Source organism: Pleuronectes platessa, chromosome 13 (genome assembly GCF_947347685.1).
Source record: "Pleuronectes platessa chromosome 13, fPlePla1.1, whole genome shotgun sequence".
Lineage (NCBI taxonomy): Eukaryota > Metazoa > Chordata > Actinopteri > Pleuronectiformes > Pleuronectidae > Pleuronectes > Pleuronectes platessa.
Genome location: NC_070638.1, coordinates 9,216,615 through 9,241,435, shown reverse-complemented (window position 1 = coordinate 9,241,435; position 24,821 = coordinate 9,216,615). Strand labels below are relative to the sequence as shown.

The 24,821-nt window shown below is 44.8% G+C and overlaps 1 protein-coding gene across 1 annotated transcript in view; it reads right to left on the bottom strand.

The window, feature by feature from the left end:
• LOC128455176 (adhesion G protein-coupled receptor L2) overlaps positions 1-24,821 on the bottom strand; it is an 87,902-nt gene that overhangs the window by 5,767 nt on the left and 57,314 nt on the right. Inside the window, exons 7-19 of the mRNA XM_053438852.1 lie at positions 23,629-23,729; positions 21,805-21,990; positions 16,774-16,957; positions 15,119-15,241; positions 12,931-13,136; positions 12,283-12,456; positions 9,450-9,659; positions 8,141-8,361; positions 7,315-7,381; positions 4,478-4,569; positions 2,970-3,138; positions 1,867-1,995; positions 543-639 (exon numbers count right to left, since the gene is read on the bottom strand). Of these exons, the coding sequence (XP_053294827.1) occupies positions 543-639; positions 1,867-1,995; positions 2,970-3,138; positions 4,478-4,569; positions 7,315-7,381; positions 8,141-8,361; positions 9,450-9,659; positions 12,283-12,456; positions 12,931-13,136; positions 15,119-15,241; positions 16,774-16,957; positions 21,805-21,990; positions 23,629-23,729 (1,959 nt within the window). The remainder of the gene's footprint in view (positions 1-542; positions 640-1,866; positions 1,996-2,969; positions 3,139-4,477; positions 4,570-7,314; positions 7,382-8,140; positions 8,362-9,449; positions 9,660-12,282; positions 12,457-12,930; positions 13,137-15,118; positions 15,242-16,773; positions 16,958-21,804; positions 21,991-23,628; positions 23,730-24,821) is intronic.

Genomic DNA, 24,821 nt, shown 5'->3' with positions numbered 1-24,821 from the left:
AGAAAATAAAATAATAATTCATAACTCGGGCCAAATCTGCGCTGGCACGGTCTGGAGCCTGAGCTTCATGATGCTGGGAACTTTCCCAAAAAGCCTGCTCTGACCTCAGCCTGACTTTACTCATCTCTCCACCTTCATCCTGACGATGACGGCGGGGCGACGCTGAGCCCCCCCCCCCCCCGTTCCGATTGTTATGATTTGAACCCTCATCAGTAACGTTTCTATGCCAGGCTTACATACAGCGCCTCTTCCCTCGTCTCTCACTCCTCCGCTTTCAGAGGATCGCAGTGAGCAGGAATATAAGCCGTGAACTTTGATGCACCGGCAGCATTTAACGCAATGTTTTTGTTTTTGATTGCTTAGCGGTAAGTGAAAACGCAACATTAAATCAGGGCTTGTCTCTTCCCTGTTCCCGAGCTGCCACGGAGCCATGTCGGCTGCATCCATTGAAGTGTTTACTGTGAATTCAGAGCCTCATCATAAAGAGAATAGCGTATGTGCTGCGTCTGGAGGTGCTGGTGCTGGAAGAAAGGGTAGCTTACCCTGGTTGAGCGTGGAGGTGCTGTTTATGTCTCCTGAGATGAAGGAGGACTCCGACTGCTTCCTCACCGTGTCGTTCCACATCCGCCTGATGCGGCTCTGGGTGGAGAGAAAAGCAGCCATTGATCAGGACTCAACATGGGGCTGCTGTTATTCAAGGCCCTCTGGCCCCCGAGGATTGAGTGGCTAAGTGGGTTTGTGATTCAAGGAGCCTACACTCGCGTTCGAGAGTCTGTCGGCCCCATGCTTGATGACATGGTCGTGCTACTGTAAAACAAAAAAGACCCTATGGGCTATTGATCCAAAACGAGAAAAAAAGAGAAATAAACAAAAAGGGATACACTGACAATCCCTTCAACTTGTAATTTGAGAGATAGGCTTTGAAGCAGAAGCCGCCACCATATTCCCAGAAGCGTTCTTAAGATAGATGGTGAGAGGAGCTCAACAGACTCCTCTCATCTGTCTCCGTCTCTTGAAAAAGGATCTGCCTACCAGCCCTGATCACATTCATAGGAGAAGAAGAACTGTGTGAAACTTCACTGTAACATTTTTTGATTTATGAATAAATTCAATCCCAACCTCTGTTATATAACCTTTGCTGTCTAATAACGGAGCCTTAGCAGAACAATGTGAAGCCTGGAATCAGTTTATTCTGTTCAGTTCACTGTGATATAACGAGATGTAGGTTATAACAAGGTAAAACATGTGCACTGTGACACTGTGTTCTCGGCAAGGTTAGATTTCTCCCTCAGCGACTAAAGACTCAATGACGAAATCTGAGCAAAAGGTTAAAAAACATTTGAGTCTTTACTGAAGGAAAACTGTGACTATATTCTACCTTCTCTTTGTCAATGAATTTGCTGAAAAGACCAACATCGGTTGCCTAAGGCTGGCAGCCCTCAAGGCTTTATGTTCCCACTTTCAAAGATACAGTTGCAGGGATTTTAAAAGGTAAAGAAATAACATCTATAAACACCCGAGATTTTTTTTTAACAAGCATCAGTCAAACAGGAGTAAATATAGCATTTATCGGTAGCCAGGTTCAACTGCAGTGCCTCTGTTCATATCACCCACTGTGACATGTGGCTCTGGACAATAATGACTCCACAGCACAAATATAATGAGCTAAATTAAACCGGGCTTCAGCTACACAAACAAGACTTGTTAACAGGATCAGGTCATTGGTGGTTGCAGTCTTTTCAAGAAAAGGAAAACCACAATAGCCGATAAAGTACATGTACAAGAATAAAATCCACTGGCACATAAACAATAAATCCTGCTTCATCCTAAACCCTGATACCTCAGATTCCCAGTACAGGCACGTACCTGTGTGGCGGATGAGTAGCGGGCCGTGGATCGAGACGTGGCCACCTTGGCTGCACTGTGGGAGCCCTCGGCCGGCAGCGCGCCGCAGCACTGGGACTGGCGGAAACATTTGCTGTACTCTTTGCGGACCTGCGGAGGAATAAAGGATCAGAAACCGACTGAGTACACACACACACACACACACACACACACACAGCGACACACCCGCTCCCCCACCACCACCCAGCGAGAGACGCAAATCCCAAATCTTTATCAAATGGCAGCTGACAGGAGTTTAAATGGCACATCTGTAAGGACAGGGATAACCAACACTGTCACAACATGTTGAGATATTATAGAGGAAGCACTTTGATACGGCTGTTTTTTTATGGAGAAGGTATAAAATGTCATGAAATGCCGCGTGGAAAATTTCAACATGTTACAGTGAAAATGATCCGCGCCTGCAATATAAATCACATAAGGAAAGAAAGAGGAGATTCTCAGTCCCGCTGCGTTGGTTTCATAAATGCAAAAGCTGCTGCTAATATTTACCTCCACCCAAGAGGTTGTGTTTTCCCTGCTCTCTGTTTGTTAGATTGTAAACTACTGAAATCTGCTGCTTCCCTCTAATGAGTCCCATTCTCGTTTTCATTATCAATTAATCTGCTGATTAGAGTCTTGATTCATTGAGTCTATTTAGAAAACTCCAATCACAGTTTTCTCAGTTCAAGATCATATCTTCAAATGTCCAACAAAACCAATTTATTATCACATAAAATGAAGAAAAGAAAAAAAGAAAGAAGCTAGAACAGCTGTTTTGGTATTTTGTTCGAAAACCGAACAGTTCCCAGTAGCTGGTCATGGACTTGAAGTTTATTTACTGACTTATCCTTTCAGCTCTCTACCAGATTAATCATTACTAATCATTATGTCTATAAACTTTAAAATATGCTAAAATTGTAAAAAATTACATTTATGGTTTTTAATTTAACAACAAGAGTCTCACAGCTAAATATATCCAGTTAACAAACAGATGAAAAACACAAGTCAACACGTTTCAGAAGCTGGAAGCTGTGACATTTCTCTGAATGTCACATTCTGAATCACAGAAAACCTAATCTTGCCTTTTTCTGGAGGAGGCAGTGGAAGATGAAGATGAACATCCCTTGCAGAGTGTTGAAGATGGTGAAGAGGTACGCCATCACGATGGAGGATTCGTTGAGGAAGAACAAGCCGAAGGACCAGGTGAGCCCCAGCAGACAAAGTAGGGCAAAGGCTCCCAACACCCACGACCTGCGGGAGAAAGAGGAGGGATATTAACCAGTGAAGGAGAATCTGCTGAGGCGGAAGTTTCTCTCTTCCCTGGCCAACACCTTGTTAAACATAAAGAGAAACAGAAAACACACTAATTTACTTTAAGAACAAAACTGTGTTGGCTGAAGTGTATAAAAAACAAATACAAAAGGTTTTTGGATTAAAGAGCATTTGCTATTTGACACAGAGTCAAAAAAGATTTCCTTGGGAGTAAAGAGCTAAAGAGACTGCAGAGGCAGCAGGTTTTCTCCTTGGCAGCTTCCAGGAACTAAGCCTAGTGGAAATAAGATAACTTAACAGTCAGTTCCAATGACAATGGCTGGTTGTTATTGATACACGGGAGTGGAGTGAGCCGCCCCGAGAGAGAGGCGGCGAGCGGAGAAGAAATGGGACAACAGCATGCCACCGAGACGGGACACGCAGAAAAACGAGCGGCAGGATTGAGAGTGACGGGTGATCAGAGCCTCTCCTCAGTTTCTGTGTCACATTTCTTGTTATTTTACAAGAAAAACACTTTACTGGCTGAGTAACCGACTATTTCACATTATGTGACATTTGACAGAATTGGGATTCGAGGTACGGACTAATTACTGGGCATTTAATGAGTTTGGACGATTTATGATCATGTGTGAAATCCAGCGTGCGAATGCAAACAAACGTGGGTTTTTCTCTGAGCTAAAAACCTGAAAGCCATGTCAGTGCCTTTTTTTGAATTTATTTATTTCTTTACTTTGGACCAAAATCATTGTGGCTGCCTAAAAATCCAACGCCCACAGAACACATGTTGGCCTGCTCTCAGGCATATTGTTGAAGGAAGAATCCAGGCACAGACATGTACAGGGACACGGGGCCCCCTTTTCTCCTGGTTTTTACCATCATTAAATCTAAGCGGCATGTGGTGGAATCCATCTCCCAAGAAAAGCCTGTAAACTATGCCAGCACAGGAGCACAAAGATACCAGAGGTCAGAAAGGCAGTTATGAGAAATAAAAATAAGACCATATAACCCCGGGTTGTGTAAATACTGGCATCATAAAATGAGCTAAAAAGGCATCAACTATTGACCAAAGTTGCACCTGAGAGGGAAAAATATTGGTCTGGTCGGGGTTTAAGAGAAAATCAAATAAGTGTGCAGGTCCAAAGCAGCCATTGAAATCTCAGGAAGGAGGCAGCAGCATTAATGGTGCATATTATTTTTCTTTTCACACATACTCAACAACCACCACACACGCACACGCACAAGCACACACGTACACACGGACACACAGATCCAGCAACCACAGAGCAGTCATCTAATCTCCTGGAGTGACCCCCCTTACCTGATACCCCCCAGCCTGGACGAGTCGGGTTTCATGGAGGTGGAGTGCTTCACCATCTTGTACATGGTCACCACCAGGAAGATGACATTGACCTGTCAAAACAGACGCGTATCAGGATTAACAGACTGCACTTAGAAAGGAATCTGATTCCTGCCGCTAACAGGAGCTAGAAGAAACGTTCTGGTCCTCCACTTGGGTAAATGTTCTAAAACCACACTGTCTAAATTAAGGAGATAAATCCTGGATATAGTATAATCAGAAAACATATGAATATTCAGATTAATTTCAATTGAACCTTCACAGTTTTTGTGTCCAACCAATAGGTACAGTTATTTACTTTGAAGAGGCCAGAACCATAAAATGTTTATTGTAGCATGAATCGGTTGCAAATCATAATGCTGTTAGAAAACAAATTGTTTCATCTCCATTTGTATTTAATCTTTCATATCTTCCATCCTTTTCATATGTTTTTTTTAAAGTAGAATCTAAATTTACCTCATTCAGATTCTGTGTTCACCCCTTTCCGTTTCATTGTTTGTTTGAACACTGAATTACCCAAAGACTTCTGTACGGATTAACATGACACCTGGTTGCTCATTACATTTTTGGAGTATATTTAGGTCAGGAGGCAGATTTAGGATTTCTTTTTTTTCACTTTCTATAACATTGCGAGATTGAGCGCTTTCCAAAATTGACCTTGATTTCAAGGAAAGCGCAGTTTGGTGCAGATCCAAATAAAAATCTGGCTCCTGTGAATTTAAATGTGGCTTCAAAAGGACACAGTTGAGGCTGATGCTCTCTACCGAGTGTCATCACCGTGTTCACTTATATTTTTTGCTTTAAAAGAAAACGAGAAAGTACCTAGAATTTGAACATGTGTAAAATGTATTTTCCCCTCTGGTCGCTAACAAACAGTCTGTATGTTTCCCAGTGACATGTGAGTATTGCTTAATCCACAGTGGTTTTGGCTCTTTATAGCCTCAACACCAGCATACCTTTACTGAGAGGAATATGAAAATGTATTGCCTCGGTGCGGATCATAAAGCACGCTGACTTCCAAAAAGGAAAAACAACAGTGAGAGAGGTTATTGCTGGGGTCTACTTCACACAGCTCTGGCCTTCACACTGAAACTTTCTCTCTTCCCTCTCTCTTGTTTTGACATTAAGCTCCAGCCCAAAAGTACAAATTCCCATCAAATATGAGAATGTATATCTCTCCACGTCCAAACAGGTCGTTTGACGCAAAAAGGCTCCAGAAAAATACAGAGGAATGAGCGGAGAGCCGAGGGCCATATTTTTGAAAATAATTTCACCGAGGCCAGGAAAAACATTTAAGTGAGTGGAGCCGTACATCCAGAGAGGTTTCCGTGCTCTCAGGATGTCTCGCTGTAAGCACGGCAGGGTTCGTCTGCACCGGGGGAAAGGAAGGAGATGTGTTTCAGTTCGGTCCAGCACCACATTAAACCTTTTCAAACGCGGCTCTGTAAATATTCGCTGAATTAAGTATATCCAGATTTTCACAAACATATATTCCGTGTTCCTTTTGATTTGCGAGCACATGAAGGAAAATAAAAGATGAAAAGTTGAACTCGGCGAGCGGACGGAGCATAATAATCTAGACGCAGTGTCCTCACTTTATCGAGCACTTCATTTTGAATGCGCCTCAACAAATAAGCAGAAAGATCCCCCACTATTACCCAACGTGGATGGATGTGAACAGAGCAGCGTCTCCGAATGGAAACAAAGAGCGTGAGAGGGAAGTGCACGGAAACCAAAGACAGCGGGGGGGGGGGGGGGGACGATGGAAGAAAAAGGAGTGGCTAAGAAGACAGAAAGAGGCTTTTAGATCACAGCTTAGAGTAATGCCGAGTTTTGTCTCTCAGCCACTGGGGCCGATTTACGTCCGCATGAGTCGAGTGGCTGGAGATGCATTTAACACAGCTGCGAGTGGTGACACAGATCCGATGAGACAGACAGAGGGACGGACGGCGAGGAGAGGAGGCAGGGAGGCACTCTGCAGAAAGCAGGAGGCAAACCGCATATGCCCCCCCCGCCCCCCCGTCATGCCCGGTCTCCAAGGGGCCGTCCTCTACAATATTCAGGTCTCTCACTCCGCTGCCAAATACGACGGCAAAAAAAAACTGGCAGCGCTGACGCAGCACCTCCAGGTCCTGCTTGTGTTTACAGCCCATGGACGGATTTACATGTGTGTTACTGTAGGCAGCTGTATGGATATGCAGCGTGTTTGTTCAGCGCTGTGTGCATGCATTCTTGCACGTGTTGTGTATGTCTGTGTGTGTGTGTGTGTGTGTGTCAATGTGCATTGTGAACACCCAGTGCACCACATGAAATATTAAAAGGTGAAGAAGGAGATGTCCGTGTGCTGGGATTGGCTGGGGACGTGTCATGATCCTCAGCAGGGCTATGAGCTGTGGTAATGGTTGTCTGGCCCACCCACTCATTACTTCCATGTTCACCCCCCCTCACCATCACCCTTGTATTCCCAGTGAGCAAATGACCTTCATGCCTGAGACGATCTCTCCTCCTGATTGCAGGAGGGGAGTATTATCGAGATGTACAGCAAGGCCCAAACAGCTTTAAGCTGTTGCCGCTCACCAATTCTGATTTCAGAGGATTTCATAGCTGAGTGGACACTGATGTCCTTCTGTCAGCTGTAATGGGACCACTTTCCTTTCATGCAAATTGATCTTAGAAATCAGAGCCAAGAGGCAGCCAGCACAAAGAGAGAAAATCTATAAGCTGTTTTCAAAAGCTTTTCATTGAAAGGGAAAAAAGAACAAAAATATATCACACTCGTGCACAAAATTACAACTTACCACAATTATGAAGGTTACGGGCCCAATGAAGCTCCAGATGAAGTGGTTATCAACCCTCAACCAGCATCTGCAGGGAGCAGAGGGTGAGATTCAGTTCATTAAATCATCTCAATGCCAAAACAAAAACTTGTGTCTCATCGATCATGTGCAGCAGCAGGAGAGAGACTCGTCCGACCACAGAGAAGAAAAGCCGACCTCGACGGAGCGTTGGCCTCGTGCCATGAGAAGCTGCAGTCGGGAGAGGCAGTGGCCGGTGGACTCATGACTTCACAGTCTGCAAATGCTTACAAATGTGTGATGTGTGACTGTGCGAACCTCTGAACTGTAAACAGTGTGTTGTACACAGTTCTAGAATGAATTGCATCCCGGTCTCTGTGTTAATCACCAGGACACAGTAAAAGAAGTGAGGACCATAGGAACAAAAATGGAGAGTCAGTTTACTTAAATCCCATAAATTAGAGGATTGCAGTCTTACAAATCATAAAGCTTGCTGCTTGGATGCAGACCAGCGGCGAAGTGCATAAACTTTTAACTAGCAATTATCCACTTGGAAAGAATAAAAGTCCAGCAGGCCAGTGCATCTAGCCAGCATGTTCATTAATGCTGCAGCCTTGCTCACATCCACTATTTGTATTTGAGCAGTGACAGGGTGTAAACGTTCCAGGGGCAGAGGTGGATTACTCTTTGTGATATCGCTATCATCAGAACACACGTGCAAGCTGTGTGGGTGTGTCTCGATGGAGAGGGGGGAGGACTGAGGCCCCTGATTTTTTTTTTTTTTTTCATCCCACAATAGAAGCGCCCCTAGCAGAGATGCTCCACTTACGCCCGCTGCGTGCCGTAGCTCCTGTAGTCGATGGCTGCTGAGATGCCCACCACCACAGCCGGGATGAGGTACCCGGACACGTAGTAGTACTTCCTGCGGGAGAACTCGCTCTCGAACACCTCGACCAGCATGAGGTACAGCTGCACGCCCTCCAGACACATCCAGGCGAACGCAGCCAGGAAGCAGAAGTGGAGGACGCCAGCGATGATGGAGCAAACCAGCTGAGAGAAGGACACACGCAGAGGGTTACCCACACAGACACACACACACATAAGCAGTTAGATTTTTATCAGCTTTTACCAGTTACCAAGAATTACTTATTTACTGCTTACTGAAGGTTTAAAAGTTCAATGACCAGTGACACAAGCTAAGTCAGATGAGAGTATTTGTGTGATGGAGCAGTGGCTCTGCTTACAGCTGCTCCAATCAATATTTGAATATCAACAAAGGATCAAGTGACCTCTTGTAATACGAACAGGCTGTTTGAGATTCTGAGCACCGTTCAGCTCAGGATTTTGGTTTAATGGCCGACGACTTTATTGATCCGGTTTTCACCACACAGCCGGTTGCTGTTTTTGTAGAAATAAATAAACCTTTGATAAACTCGCTGTTCACTGCCTGGTCTAGACAGAAAAGCAAAAAGACCAGCTTGTGTAAAAAGACGATCATTTAGCAGCTTAAGAGACAAAATATCCCAAAAACTGAGATAAAACAAGGATGGATAATGTTTTTGACATTCAGTGAGTTGGCAAAAACACAGTTATTCATATTAACAGTGTAAGGTGATGGAAGAACATTTTGTCATATATTTTATTATGGCATATAACTTTTTTACATAAAAAATGCCCCTGATAAGTCAGAATGTTTCGGATCCCCTAAATTAATTGAAAAAGGAAAAATGTTTACCCAGTTCCGCAAAGAAAAAGAAATACCCATTTGGGGTCCACTGATAAAAAGCTCAAGTTTGGTTGAAAATGGATTTTTCCGTTTTAGTGACGATCCCAAAATTTCCAAAGACACAAATGATGTCGGAGAAGTGGGTCTCAAAATCATGCATAGAATATTTGTATTTGATAAAATGGCGCAGTCATGAAAAAAACATCAACCCGAGTTTGAATATTTTACTCGGTATCATCGTCATATATCGTCAAGTGTGCTGAGGCTGAGACAGAGAAGATTGGCGATTTGAGGCCATTAAAGGCAACTGAGGGAGAAATTCAAGCATTAAAAGAAGGTTAATCACGGCAGACGAGCCCGTTCGTCAGCAGCAGGACATTTAAAGCCCCCCGCGGTGCGATTTCCACGGTACCTTTGGTTCCGTCATGTTGATGCCCACGAGGAAGATAAGCTCGCCGATGAAGAGGTTCAGGCAGAGGTTCTTGTGGATGGTGTTGCGGTCACTTTGGAGGCCGCGGAAGAAGCAGAAGGTGAAGAGGCTGATGGCGAGGCAGACGAGGGACACGGCGATGCCCATCCGCGTGATGACGGTGAGGAGCAGCTCGTGGACGCTCCCCTCCCCCTGCACGGAAACACACATCCAGGGAGTGACCATCACCAATCAGTGGCATTACAGCAGATAATGGATATATGGTAAATGGTACATGGTTTTGTATTTATATAGAGCTTTTCTAGTCTTGATGACCTCTCAAAGCGCTTTACAGTACAGTTCTACATTCACCTATTCACACACACATTCATACAGTGCATCTATTTGCAGCACTTTGTTATTCTATGGGGGGGCCATTCGGGGTTCAGCATCTTGCCCAAGGACACTTCGGCATGCAGATGGGTCAGACTGGGGATCGAACTGCCGACCTTCCGGTTGAAGGACGACCACTCTACCCCCTCAGCCACAGCCGCCCTACATATATGTAGATATATTTTTCGATGTGTAAATTGGTTCTGCGATTATCGCTTATGACACATTTATGTATTACTGTTCAGATTGTCATTATAACAACGTGTACGACAGTGCTTGCTTGAATAAAACAATAAATACAGCTCCTCTTCCCCTCTTCTCCTCTTCTCCTCTCCCCCAGTTTCTCTCCTCTCAACTCGACCAGTGGAGTCAGACGGCCGCCCCCCCCTGAGTCGAGCTCTGTCCAGAGGGTTCTTCCTGGTGAAAAGGAGGTTTTTTTCCTCCTCATTGTCTCGCACCAGCTAAGTGGTCGCTCATGGTGGGAACTGTTTCCCTCTACAACCTCGTCAGGTCCCGACCTTCTGCTCTGTATTGTGCCCTCGAGATTATGTGTGTTATGATTTGGTGCTACATAAATAAAACTGGACTGAACACTGACCAGATGGAAACGCTGATATGCACAGTTGTAATGACACAGAATATTATTAAAGCTGTTAAAATGGGGTCATAACTTATTATCTTATGTAAATACACTATGTGCAATGACAAGCCTCATGCTGTTTTAGGGTGAGAAGCAGGAAGGAAAAGCCCACAGTCATTTTGAGCATGATTACAGCTGATGCTAATATGAAGTCTGAGTAACTTTGAAAAGTGAAATCAAGAAACTCAATTTTTAAGGTTAAAGTTTTTTTTAGTATGAAATTCCCTCTGTTTCTACCTGAAGTGAAGGGATTATAATGAAAAGAGACATTTTGAAACAAAGGAGCCTGTCACTTTGAAAGAAAACATTTTCATCTGGTTAAACCACAGAGGCCTCGTATTAGCTTCAGCTCGATCTCAGAGCCCATTGGCTAGCGCCTGATGATTGATTAGCCTCTGGGGGCTAAGGCCAATATTTTGGGGCTTCCGTTGTCTGAGTTGAATGCCATTTTCAGTCCAGACAGCATTTTTGCTATTCTCTATAAACAGCGCATGCGTATGAATGCAGATGAATTATGGATTTCAGTCAATGTGTTCCAACTCTTTTGCTCTCCACATGGACTGTTTACCTGCGGGCAACCCGAGCCTGCTCAAATAGGATTGGCCTAACCTTCAAACGGCTACCAGAAGGCTTCTGGCTCCAGAGTCTTATCCCTCGACAACAACTTCGACTTAACGTATAGAGGATTTTTTGCACAGAAAAGAGGGTTGGATTCTTTCCCTCTTCACTGACAACGAAAACACGTGAGAAAGGGATTTCTTAATACTTAGAGCGAGCGAAATCTGTTTTAATCTTCATCCAGGCACCTGACTGCTGATTTAAGACAGACGTTAAAAAAAATTGTGCGTCTGTTCTTTCACTTGTTCGTACATGATGACATCTGGCACTCCCGACTAACACGCATGGATCACACTGCTACGCCCATGTTGCAGAGAGTGACATCAGTGACGTCCACATGTGGGTTCTGCCTTTTAAGGTCAATCCCCCGCTGTGCTGCAGAAGATCTAAAACTGAGCACGTTTCAAGATGGGCAGCAGGCAAATGTGGAAGAAAAAAAAAATGACTTGACCATAAAAAATATCGTTCAACGACATGGTGGCCCCGAAAAGTGAGGCAATTCTTCCTGTGATATTTGTAATTTTATAGAGGGCAGGAGTTGCATTTGAGGTGATGTGCAGGGAATTGGTGTGAGATTAAGCCCGGCCTCAAGGCTCTGGTTTCAAGCTGTGGTTAAGGTTGAGGTTAAAACAGATGACAGGGACAGAGTTCATGAGTTGGGACGTATTATTACACAGACCACAAACTTATCCTCCACATTTATTACTGGCTGGGTCCATGCTCCACATGCTCTTTATCATGTAATTGGATTATAATTGCGTTTCACGACCAAATGGTTCCTGCACCACTTCAAGAGCGGTGGAAACAAAAGTTAGAACTGAGGTTCTGCAGTGATGCTTCCCATGATTCTCTGGGACATATGCATGGAGGGATATGAGACAAGGACCACAGGTAATATATAATTACCTCCGATGATGGTACGGTGCTTCCTGTCCTGATCCACAATCTCGCTCTTTGAAAGTGACAGCCTGCTTCTCCACCTCACCCCCTCCTACCCCCACCCTCACCTGCTCCTCCGGCAATAATCTAATTATCTCCACTGAAATGCCATTCTTGTTCCTGCCGTGTGTGCACAAATCTGTCAGCGAGATGGAAGGAGAGCAACTAACTGAGACGAGCAGGGAGGGGGGGGGGGGGGGGGGGAAGAGAACACCCTCCAGTTATCAAGAGGCGAGGGCCACTCACCACGTTCCCTCGATGGGCCATGAGGATGGCGAAGTTGGTCAAGTGACTGCAGGAGCAAGTGGTGTGGCTCTTGTTGGTTTCCAGCAGCTTACAGCCTTGCGTGGACCAGTATCCCATCATGCTCCGCTCTGAGTAATTCCAGAAGGAGCAGTTGGGATTGTAGTAGTGCACCTTCTACAAAACACAAACACAGAGAAAAAAAAAAAAAACATTAATCATACATGAACGTGCTCTGAAATATACATGACGGTACACAAACACACCTTGTATATTTCATATCTCTAACTGTAAGTCACCGTATGTCAATATATGTGTTGTGCAGACTTAATACCAGTGTGTGTGCAATTGAAATTCTTCAGACGCGATGGACTGCGAGCAGAATAGGGATGAAAGAGATCAGAAGAACATCAAATAAATTGGAATCATAATATGTTAATTTGTGAGAAGGATTACTGTGGTAATTTCAAAGCACAAAAGGAAACACGGCACCCAAGAGGCTCCACTTACTTTCCCAACTCTACATTAGTATTAATCTCCAACCATGTAAAAAATGGATAAAATTGATGTTTTCTCTACAACAATAACACATTAAAAGCTCTGTGGAGCTGTGTCAGTGTCGCTCTGGGGGAGTCTCAGGAGGGGGCTTACATCCAGGTGCTCCAGCGTGAAGATCACGGGGTCGGCCACGAACACACGGCTGGACTCCTTGGTGATGGAGGCTGAAAGGATGTGGGAGTTGACGGTGAGGGAAAGGTTGCGGCTGCTCAGGTCCCCCATTCCCCTCAGCGTGGCGTTCTCCGTGCTGAGGAATTGACCCAGATGCTTGTACAGCACAAATACCAGTTTGGCCACACCTGCAATCGGCAACAATAAATTCATTAGACCCACAGGGTTCAGTGTTCATTCAGCGGTATTATACAAATGTAACAAACATAATGGGCTAATTGCAGCCCCTGCATCTGAGACCACAGCTGTAACTAGACTGGCTAAAGGCGCTCATACCTCCCTAAAGGACAAATAATCACATTTAATTCAGTCAAGCTGCACCAGACTTCACACACTCATACTGTAGATATCCATCCTCTAAATATGACTTCGATTTTTATCTTTAAGATCCATGAATTAATCTCCGGGATATCAGTGAAATATATTTTTTATATGCCCTCTCCTTGTTAAAGAAAGTGAAAAACATTCCTACACCTGCCCCCTGTTCACCATCAGAACTTATTTGCTTCTCCCATGACCCATGTTAATCCGTCCGGTCGTTTTAGTGTCAAGCTGTTAAATAACAGGCAAACACACGCTCCATGGCGGAGGTAATAAGTGTCTCTCCCAATGAACACAGGGGGCAGCGTTGAGCAAAAACCAAACCATGAGTTTGAAGGAAGGTACTGCCGTGCTCAGAAACAGGATTGTGTCGAGGTACAGATCTGGGGAAGGCTTCAAGAAAGTTCAGCTGCAAAGAAGGTTCCTATGAACACAGTGGGATCCATAATTCTTAAACGGAGGAAGTCTGGAACAAACAGGATATTGCCGAGAGCTAGTATGAGAGGTGACCAAGAACCAAAAGGTCACTCTGACTCAGCTCCAGAGATCCTGATAGGCTGCAGCACTCCACCGATCTGGGCATTAAGGTGGCCAGACAGAAGCCTCTCCTCGCTGAGGTACACATGAAAGTCTGCTAGGAGTTGGCAATAAGCATTTATAGGACTCTCAGGCAGAGAGAAACAAGATTGTCTGGTCTGATGAAACCAAGACTGCACTGTGGCCTCAATTCTTAGCGCCATGTCTGCAGGAAACTAGGCAGAGCTAATCACCTGCCGCATCATCACATCATGGTGCTGTGGGGGTGTTCTTCAGAGGAAGGGAGTGGGAGACGAGGTTAGGGTTGAGGAAAAGCTGAAGGAGCAAACAGAGATATCCTTAATGAAAACCTCAGGACCTCAGACTGGGCTATAAGTTCACCTTCAAACAGGACAATGACCCTGAGCACACAGCCGAGACAACGCAGAGGCTTAGGAAGACTCTGTGAATGTCCTGGAGTGGCCCAGCCAGAGCCCCGACTTGAACCCAATCAAACATCTCAGGGGAGAACTGAAAATGGCTGTCCATGTTGTCCCCATCCGACCCCGCAGATCAAGAGGATCTGCAGAGAAGAATGGCAGAAAATCCCCAAATCCGGGTGTGCAAAGCTGCTCGCATCATGGCGAAGAAGACTGGAGGCTGTAATTGCTGCCAAATGTGCTTTGACTGAGCACCGGGTAAAGGGTCTGAATACTTCTGTCAGCGGGATATTTCAATTTTATGTCTTTTCAATAACTCTGCAAAAAGAAAATCAGTTTTTGCTTTGTCATGCTGGCATTGACTGAAGATTGAGACTGTAAGAATAAATCTGGACCATTTTAGCAGAAGGACACATCAAAACTAAATGTGAAGGGATAAGAACACTGTCTAAATATATTGTAGATCAGACAAAAGGATTATTAACTATATGTTTATTGTATTAATTGTTAAACTTCGGAGACTGTTGGGCCTTTTGAACTAAGCTAATCACCGCCTGCTTTAGCTCTAAACTTAAAGCAACAATCAATTTTCTCATCTGTCTCTCAGCAAGAAAGCAAGAAAGTGAATTTCACAAAATGGCTTATTATTCTTATAAAAACCTCTAATTAAAAAGCTCCCAGGAAGAAGCTAGAAACAATTAGTAAACTCAACATCCACCCAAATGTGATTTTAAATGATCAGTGTCAATAACCCCAAAGAACCAATAAGGTAAAGAAAACAAAAAAACCAAAACTTCATTTTCTTTACTTTGCAGCGGTTGTGTGTTTCTCACCGTTTTTGCTGTTGACTTTGACCGTGTTGGAGGAAATCTGAAGGGACGCTCCACCTTTGCTCGTCTGTGGAAACCGGAAATCTTGCACCTGACCGTCGGTACTCAACACGTACACCTCCAGCACTGAGCGGTGGAAGGTGAGGCGGAGAGAGGGAGGGGGGAGAAACAGAGAGATGTTACACATAGGCAGCATTTCCAAAGCCCTACACGGTGTTTAACACAACTCCAAAGTTATGGCCTGGTGGGGAGTGTGTGCTAAGATTCGACGTTTGCTGGACCAGAAACAGAATCCAGCATCACTGGCCCCTGTGAAGTGTCATTCACTTAAAAAACCATGTCATGCTGGTAGCTTGCCATTGTGGATACCTCTAAGGCAAGAGAAAGAGGAGAAAATAATAAGGGTTGTGATACCGGATGAGCAAAGGCAAGCGCGAAGCTTACTGCAGCATTGAATGTCAAATATTCACAGGATCAAAAATATCATTGAGCTTTTACTTTTACTTTTTCTTCCCCCCGTGGGTTCAGATAACTCTTGGCTCGACAAGCAAATCTCTGAAAATCCTCAAAATTCCTGCAGCCACTCTCCCCGGTATGCCAGCTGCCGGGTGGTGCTCCCTTTGATGTTTGAAATTACCGAGGGGTCAGGAGGACACACGTATCAGCACACTCCCTCCCGTCAGAAACAGCCCCACTTCCTCAGATAGATGGCTTCTGACAGACGGAGACATGGAATTGTTCTCCGGTTGCGCTCCATCTCTGCTGAGTTTCCAGCTCTCCCCCTTTTAGCACTTCCTCCCTCGTTTCCCCCTCGTCCCCTCCCCCCATGCTCGCCCGGAGGCGCCATTTGGGCGATGACAAACTGCTAATTAGGAGCAACAATCATTTTCGCATTTTGGAGGGAGGGCAGGTAAGCGGAGGCTGTGTGTGTCTTCATATAACTGCATTTACGTTGCTCCACTGGAATATTATCTCAACTGTGCAGATAAGCAAGAGCTCATAAAAGCGTCCGCCTGAATGCAGTGATTAAGTAGCAAATATACAGCATATTACACAATATATTAATCAGGGCTTTTTTCGTAGAGACGGGGCAACTAGTACTTATCAGCTTAGCTAACTACCACTTAATGGGAAAGGCTGTGAGGGAACAGAGTGCTGCGTGAATGGAACAATGCCATTCAGTTGGGCTCTTTGTTTTCCCCCAGAAGGGCCGGACACTTCATCACTGCAGCGCTCTGTCAATGAGGTGACTTTACCACGCGAGGAAAAGATTAAAAATCAATGAGGTATAAGACAAAAGGGTGAGTGGGAGACCATAACCATGGTAACAAAGCGTTGTGGGTAGAAATGTGAAAAATTCACTGCACAAAGCTGACCGAAATGAAAGAGATTGTGTTGCTGATAAACTGCACAGTGAGGGCGCGTTGGCTCGATTCTTTAAAGACGCATATTTTGTTATGATGTCGACCAGATGTGGTCGTTTTCTAAATGATATTCCTCTGTAGGAGCCGGTCTCCAGATCCGGGGGAAACAATTTTTTTATCGCTCAGTTTGAAACAATTTTACTGATTCGTGGTCCCCGGCCAGGAAAAACAACATCATGAATTGTGACTGACAGATGTGTTTATCTGTTTTATAGCTATCTGAGAGGAACTTACTGATATTCTCTGCAGGTACTTTTACGATCGCTGGCTCGATCAGGTTTTCCGCCAGGACGAACGCCCCTTCCTCCAGGGTGTCCAGGAGCATTGTGGCGGCGTGCGTCTGCTCCGTGGAGTTCATGTCTTTCCAGGACTTCAGGGCTTCCGGCCTCAGGAGGTTGTCCACGGTGTCCACAATGGCCTGTATCCAGGGAGACAAGTGAAATGTCAGTGTGCCGCCTCCTTCCCATTAGAGCTTCAGCTGGATAACAAAGTGCGGGGACTGGGCAGCAGATGATAGCACGGGCATGCATGGCCAACAGTGACGGCAGCGACATCGACTGAAACTGAAATATCGAGATCACTGCGAATGATGACATGAGGGTTCAAGCACGTCATGAGTAACTCAATTAATAATGATGATACAAAAATGCAGAATGGACATTTGAATATTCTGTTTACGAAAAATACGTCTAATCGGAGGATGTCTGTCTTGGACCATTTTTCTTTATTGAATAATGATGTCAAACTGCTTGAGGGGAAAAAGAAATACAAACCAAATGTTTTTTCTTTTCCCTTTACCGAATAAGGCCGTCTACAATGCTGCATTCACAATTTGAGCGGGTATTTTTCCAAAATAACAATTATCTCCATGAAGAACAGTCTCATTTCCATAACAGGATCTGCTCCTAATGGGCTTGAATACGATTCTCATGGAGGCAAAGGGGGGAATCATTACGAAATCTATGTCCTGAGTGGTAGTCGAAGTCAAGATTCAGGGGGGAACAGGGGGTTTCTGTTTGTTTTCAGAGGCAATCCTTTCATTTCCTGCTTTCAGATAAGAAGTAAGTAAGTCAAACATTCCAGAAAACCCACACAAGTATCGCATGTTGATAAAACAAGAGTTCCCCCCTTGACCCCGGCATGGGCGGGTTCATGACCGTTTGGCACAATTAAGCCACGACTAACTTTGCTAAAATCCCACGACAGGCAGACAGCTGCACACAGATGCTGGGCTGCCCCTTGGTGGTGTGACAAATCAGAGTGACAATTTAACCATAGGTGTCATTAACCACCGCGAGGCCACCACAATAACGGTAATTAACCACAACAAGCCCCTGCTCACTGTACCAATTAGTCACAGCTATGATTATCCCAAACACTAATTGAATGACCACGGACAGGATTATCCGTTTGCTTAGGAAAACAAGAGAGGGGATCAACAAAAGTCGGCACCAATATGTGATTAACCGCAACATTTAACCACTGAGCTCACGTTAACCCCGGCGATGATGACACAGGGCTCTTAGTGTGTCTTCATATCTCCGGCCTGAGCACAGACCTCTATCTCTGCGCCCCTGACCTTGCAGGCTAACTGGAAGCTTGCAAGCTGTGACTCCGATGGGTCGTGTGTGTGTGTGTGTGTGTGTGTGTGTGTGTGTGTGTGTGTGTGTGTGTGTGTGTGTGTGTGTGTTTGTCTGTGCAGGAGAGAGAGAGCGGTGGCGACCAGGGTCATTATAACCACACAGACACTACATGGTGTTCCTCTCCTGGTGAGCCATCCTCAAAGGATCCATGAAATCCAGAGGGGGGGGGGAAGGCTGGAAGTCTCTACTTTGTGTAACACAGGCAGAATCTGTGTTCTCCATGAATCCTCTATAACGCTCGCTGGGTGGAGGTCACTTCACAAATCACAGGGGCCCTTGCAAGAGGAGGACCCGCGACTTGCTTTAGATATAGGGCGACGTTTAGTGCAGCGCAAGCTACTCGGGGAACAGGACATCAAACACTCAAAGGGGGGGGGGCAGACATTAGGAATCTTCCTCTGGGAAACACGAATGTCTGCAGCAAGGTGCACAGCAATCCATCTGATGTCTGTTGGGATATTCTAGTGAGAATACAAATGGTAGACCAACAGACATACCGACCGACATTGCTCCTTACCCCTAGAGGCTGAAAGGGGAAATGCATCGCCTTTTTCTAACAGTAAAATGAAGACCACCACCAACTGAACTTTGCCCCATGAGCCACTGAGAAATACTAAATTTGATCAGCTGTCCTATGCCCTGCGAGACGTCTCCTCCTGACTCTTCCCATCCTGTCCTTCATCACGTCTTTCAGAAGAACCAAGGATGTCTGAGGAAATAGAAATAGGCTAAATGTCTAGGGGTGAGACGGGACAATTCAAACAGTCCACTAATATATTAACGGGCTGAGAAATTAATCCCACAGATAAAACACAACTGCAATGGAAGAGGAGTTTCTTTTTCCCCTGCTATGGGGACAAGGGAGACTAAAAATTGTACAATGTTAGCAAGTGAAAATTGAGCACACTGCCACTTTGATCACACTTCTGGCTGACAGGGAGGTGCAATTACGACCGTGGGAAGGCAATTATTCACACAACGTATAAAGAGCTGACAGGAGAGACGAAGACAGCGAGAAAAAGTCGGGGGAGGAAGAAAGGAAGGAGGAGAGAGAAAAAATGAAGGGGAGATATACAAGTGATAGCGCACAGAGGAAGGGAGGGGGGGGGGAGGGGGGGGAGGGATTGGACGAAGACGGAGTGATATTGACGGCGGCACCCTCAGATGGACAGAATGACAGCAGGACAGACAGCCGAGTCAGATGGAGAGGCAGCCATGTCTTGTACGAGCGGGATCACCGGGCACATACTGTAACCAAACAATCGGGGACATTGAGAGGGACGGTGCTGCATGCTGCTGGTCGGACATTAAGGGATCGGGCAAACAGAAAGCAACATGGAAAGCCTGGTGGCTGTACCTTCATGTACGCCCTGCACGTCTTCTCTCGCTTTTGAAGCTTTTCCCGTACAACGAGAGAGGATCGAGGCACAAGAGACAGATTGCAGAGAGGCAGTAAGAAAACAGGGAGCGTTAAATCATGCTACTTACCATCAAATTACAGAGTTAATGGAAAAGAAGAAAAGCAGCAGGTCTGTGAACTACGACCTTAAAATGATGCGACAGCTCTTAATGCTTTTTGGGAGGAACTACTGTTGAAGTCTTAAAACTAATGTGAGTCCTATCACAGAGAGAGGGAAGAGAGGAGAAATGCACAGCAGAGCCTAAGTGGGGGAAAAGATGCTGAGACTCGTTTCTGATGCTCCCCATTAGTGATGCTTTAGAATATGTTGATAAGATAAACAATGTGAGATGAGGTCATTTGTATTTCATGGCATGGAGAGAATAATAGAGTCCTAGCTCCTTTTTAAAACCTGCCTCTGTTGGTCTCTTGGTATTAAATAAGTCGCCTTATTCTCCTAATTGAGTCAAACTGGAGAAAATCACATACTGCAGCTCTCCCACCGAGTAGGAAAACAAATAGATAAAGTGTTATTTTTATCCAGGTTACAACCTCCACATCACAAATGCCTCAAGAAAACACACAGAGGAAACCAAAATGTTTCTTTAACCCAGTCAGGGTAGATCCCATGGACACCTCAATTTACTTGGAACTTGAACGACCGTGCCAGTGTTCTTTAGCTCCTACCATACAAATAGTTTACTGTATATTTTTACAGTTCATTTTTAAATGTGAGGCTTTAGGTTTTAAAATGTAAATTTTCCTGTGTCTCAGGCCCCCGATTGATTTTACTTTTTTCTCCATATAGCATGACAGTAATTTGAGGTGTCTAACCCATCCTCGCATTTTCATGGGAATTAAGTTACAGTTGACTTTCTGCAGCAAACTGATTTTCTTCCTCACCTAAATGAGAAAGCAGGAACCGGATTTCCACATCCATACTACTACGTTTTCATTTGAAAATTCAGCCAATCTTCTACAGATACGCCCGGCGTCCATACTTCTGGTTTAAGAGCCGTTAAACAGTTTAGAGACGCTGCATTCATCGAGTAAATCCTGTGTACAGGGGCATGTGCAAGCCTTCCTGTGTTTTCAGGTGTGTTAGCCAAAATGCTCGTGTGAACAGATATTGTTTTAGTTCGAAAACTAAACGTAGTATGGATGTCACGTCACTGTTTCAGTGTTTAGTTACTCTTTATGAGTATATACAAGCTTTCATCTCTGAACAGGTTTGTACAACTAACACATCTGAGCTCTAAAGAAAAACTGAGCTCAAAATAAGATCAGTGTAGGGGGAGAAATCTGACCTGGAGCCTGTGTATGTGTATGTGGATGTAACAGTAAACAGGTTACTACAGAGTGTGTTATCATATCACCTGATTCCCTCCTAAGGCTGATTTCACTGAATAAGGGTGAATTTAAACACTTATGTCAAGTCTGCGTTAACTTTTGTCAAAGTTGTGATCATTGCCGCAGAGTAAAGCAGATCAGACCTTTACACTTCTATAACTGGGACCAAAATGAATGCAGAGTTGATGACAGACTGCACGAGTCAAAAAAGGTGTCAAGTGGTTGCGAGTACATTCCTTATCTTACAGAAATATGCAGAAGCCATTAATTGAGCGGTAGAACGTTATCTTCAAATGCATAACATCACTTGAAGGTAAAGAAAACTGCACTTGTTTGCAGAGAAAACAGAAAGTCTGGAAAGTCTGAAAAACAATGCAGCTTTTTCAAACTGTCACTCATCTCTCCATGGGACCGCCTGCAGCTGAGAGAGGCAGGTACATCCGACCTACTCCTTCCTCTTCAAGCTGTGGCAGCAGCTTCAGGAGAGAGCTGTTCCCCACTTGTCAGCAATGAAGCGTTATTCTCTGTGTTGGTGGGGGGCTCATGGCCATTAGCTCCTTTAAGGTGGGCCTGCCAGGTGAGCCTGTGTTTCCAAAGCCAGGGTAATTACAAGGGAGCGACAGAGGAATGAGCTTCCCCTCAGGGCAGGACCTGCCTCTCTAGCCCCCTCACCTGAGACTGTGTGTGTCCACCAGTGTGTGTGTGTGTGTGTGTGCGTGCACGTAAGCTGGTGCAGGCACGGCTTGGTGTTTGTGTGCATTGGTAGGTGTCCCGCTAATGAACGTCCTGAGTCATGCTGGCACTGAGCCGGGCCAAAAGGGGGACACAGTTTAATGAGAGGTTACAATAGGCCAGACAGGAATTTCACAGTACCTTGTTGAAGCTGCGTCCAGCCGAGTCCTTCTCACTGGGCCGGAGCTCCTGCAGCTGAGCGTCCAGGATGTCCACGAGCTGCTCCATCAGGCGCACCGCGGAGCTGACATCTCCGGCAAACACTGGGCCCTGTGTGTGGCGTGCCAGCTCATTGGCCAAATTAGCAGCGTTTTCCCCACTTCGGATCTAAAAACAGCAACAAGGAAAACATGGGGGGGGGGGGGGGGTTAGGTGTGAATGAAGCGGGTCTGACATACCGGCTCTGCAATGGGAACCTGAAATGATGTATCCTACATACACCTCGGTCATAATTCACTGCAACACAGCTTGTTCAGAGGGGAAAAGTCATTAAGTGCGGAAATAATGTGAGAAGAGGGTTTTGCATGTTTAGCAGGGAACATAATAAACTGTGATGCAGGCTTAAGAAAATAAAATAAAGAAGCACGACTTGGAAATAATGATAATATAGCAGCGTTGGCACTATCATCTGCGATCAGTGTAATCCAGCACTGATGATAAAGTGCTCTAATTTGTGGCGGCACCCACTCACCCCCAATCTGCCATGACCGAGCCGCGACCCAATTTGACACCACATGCTAATTTAACACAGTTTATAAGATACCAGTCATCACTGTACGATGCTCCGGCACTAAATATACGAGGAGTCCACGTTCCGTTCTTCACTTTGAGGAAATGAAGATGCACAGACAACAATCACAATGCGACTCCAGGATGCCACTGTCAATTAAACTCTGCATACAGCGAGCCGATCCGGCATTCACGTCATATCATACACATCATAATTACGAGTGGCTGAGTGGGAAGTCAATGTTTGTACAATTTCGACCTCCGAGGTGTAATTCAGAGACGGAGATATCTGGAATTTCTCACAGTTACAATATCTCCCCCTTGGCGAGAAGGAAACACAAAGACGTGTGCGAACAAACCCGGGGCACAATGGCTCCAGAACCGCAACCGACGGCAGCCAAATTAACACAAAATCCAATATCAACACTAATTCAATCAGCTAAGCTAATTACACACAGTTTTATCTGGTTTCTCTTATTAATGAGAAAATATGCAAGAATAAAAAAATACCTCACCAGGGCTCTAATTTCTTCTGTGTCAGTGTAATGGGTGTAAGAAACTTGGAGAAATGCCTGAACAAGACTAAACTGGAAAAACCACAATATGACACGGGAACAGCGTGAAAGGGTTTCTTCTAAACACTGAATACATGTTTGGGTTTTGCTGGTTTTTTTTGCACATTGCTGATTCGGAGAGACAAATCAAACACTAAGCAGATCTGATCTGCATACAGACATTTCAAACACGGAAAACATAATGAAAGAACTGGCTTAGAATTAGCTGCGCTGCATGGAATTAGGCTCCTTTTATCATTTCTGGATTTCTCTAAAGGCCTATTGACAACAGCCATGAACTCTGCATGAACCTGCTGCATTGAGTCGGTGTTTATCCAGTGTTCTGCATGACGCTCCCGTCTGTGCCGGCCATTGAAACTCTACATTCGATTTGGACCTGGGTTACCGAGGCCTAAGCAGAAAAGTCACAGAAGAAAGACTGGCTCTGTGAGTAAGGGTAACTAACTCAAGCACTTAACATTTACTCCTGATGTTTTGACTGCTCCTTTCTTTCTGCTACCAAACGGTATGGCCACACTTTATTTCAGGATTCGTACCAATGACCATTTCTCAACTGGAATAGTACAAATACACCGAGGAAACAGGTAAAAAGCGGTGATTTTGGCTGAATAACGTGCTTGTTTCCTGCTTTATTGTGTAAAATGACACATTGCCCGCTCACCTTTTGTGCCACTTGAGTCACCCAGTGGGAAGTGCAGTTGCTGAGGTCCGGCCCTTTGGAGCACCAGGTCCCTGCCACGGTGCAGAGGAAGGAGGCGATGCCTGCAGTAGCACAGAGTAAACACAGCCGTTGGAGGGAAGCCAATGCCAAACTCACAAAAAGCTTTCTCCTGCTGAGTCGTCATTCGTACACACTCTGTCGCTGGAAACCAACCGTTTGGCAGCAACAATAATATACAAACAATTTAAAAAGCCTTAAAGTTTAAAGCAGCCGACTCCAAAAAAAAAAAGGACGACCAGGTTTCAAACGGAAACAGTCGACTCTGCTTTGTTATTGTCATTAAATAATTCACAACTGTAAACACTTCATATTTTCACACACTTACCGTATTCAAATAAACAAATGAAACCCCTAATGAGTGGCTTTACGTACACAGCACGTTTGGATTTCTCTTTCCTGTTTTCAACCCTCACAGAGAAAACCCTGTCTTCTTCTTGGCTTTCATCCTGAAGTCTCCCTGCTTTGTGTTTTGACAGCGCTGTCAGTCCGTGTGATGTGAGGTGTAAAGGTAACTTGTGAGAGATTCCTGTGTGAGTATCATTGTCGACTGAACTGTCATAACGACCATCAGCTCAATGTTCCCCTCACTATCGACTTCCCGTACTCCTGCACGAGGGGTTTCCACTGCGGGGAGGAACTCTGTGTCCGGATTCGATCAAGACAAATAGACGACACTGGATTTTTTGGGGGTAATTTTATGGTATTTTTTTTATAACTTCTCAAATGCTGTCAATCATTTTCATTAGCTCCTCTGATGCTCTGCTATGGAGAAGCAGGCAGATTTTTCAGGATGAAAATTGATTTCAAAATTACCAACAGGAACAAGCTACCCTGCGCCATTATATATAGAAAAAAAGGCTTATTACCTGTTTCCTGAAAAGGCTCTCATCATGCTATTTTGACGGCCCCAGAGATTCTCGTTTTGAATTTGACATGCCCCCTAGCTGAACTGTCACCGCACATATAAGCACACAGCACATTAAAACAACTAAATGAGAAAAAGTACAGCAGCAGCTACGTTCAGAACCTTTGAAGCTTTGTTTCGGATCATTTGTATGCTGACGATGTGATTTTGTTTGGAATACTTGATTGTTAAAGGTAAAAAAAAGAAAAAAGAAGATTAAACTTGTTTA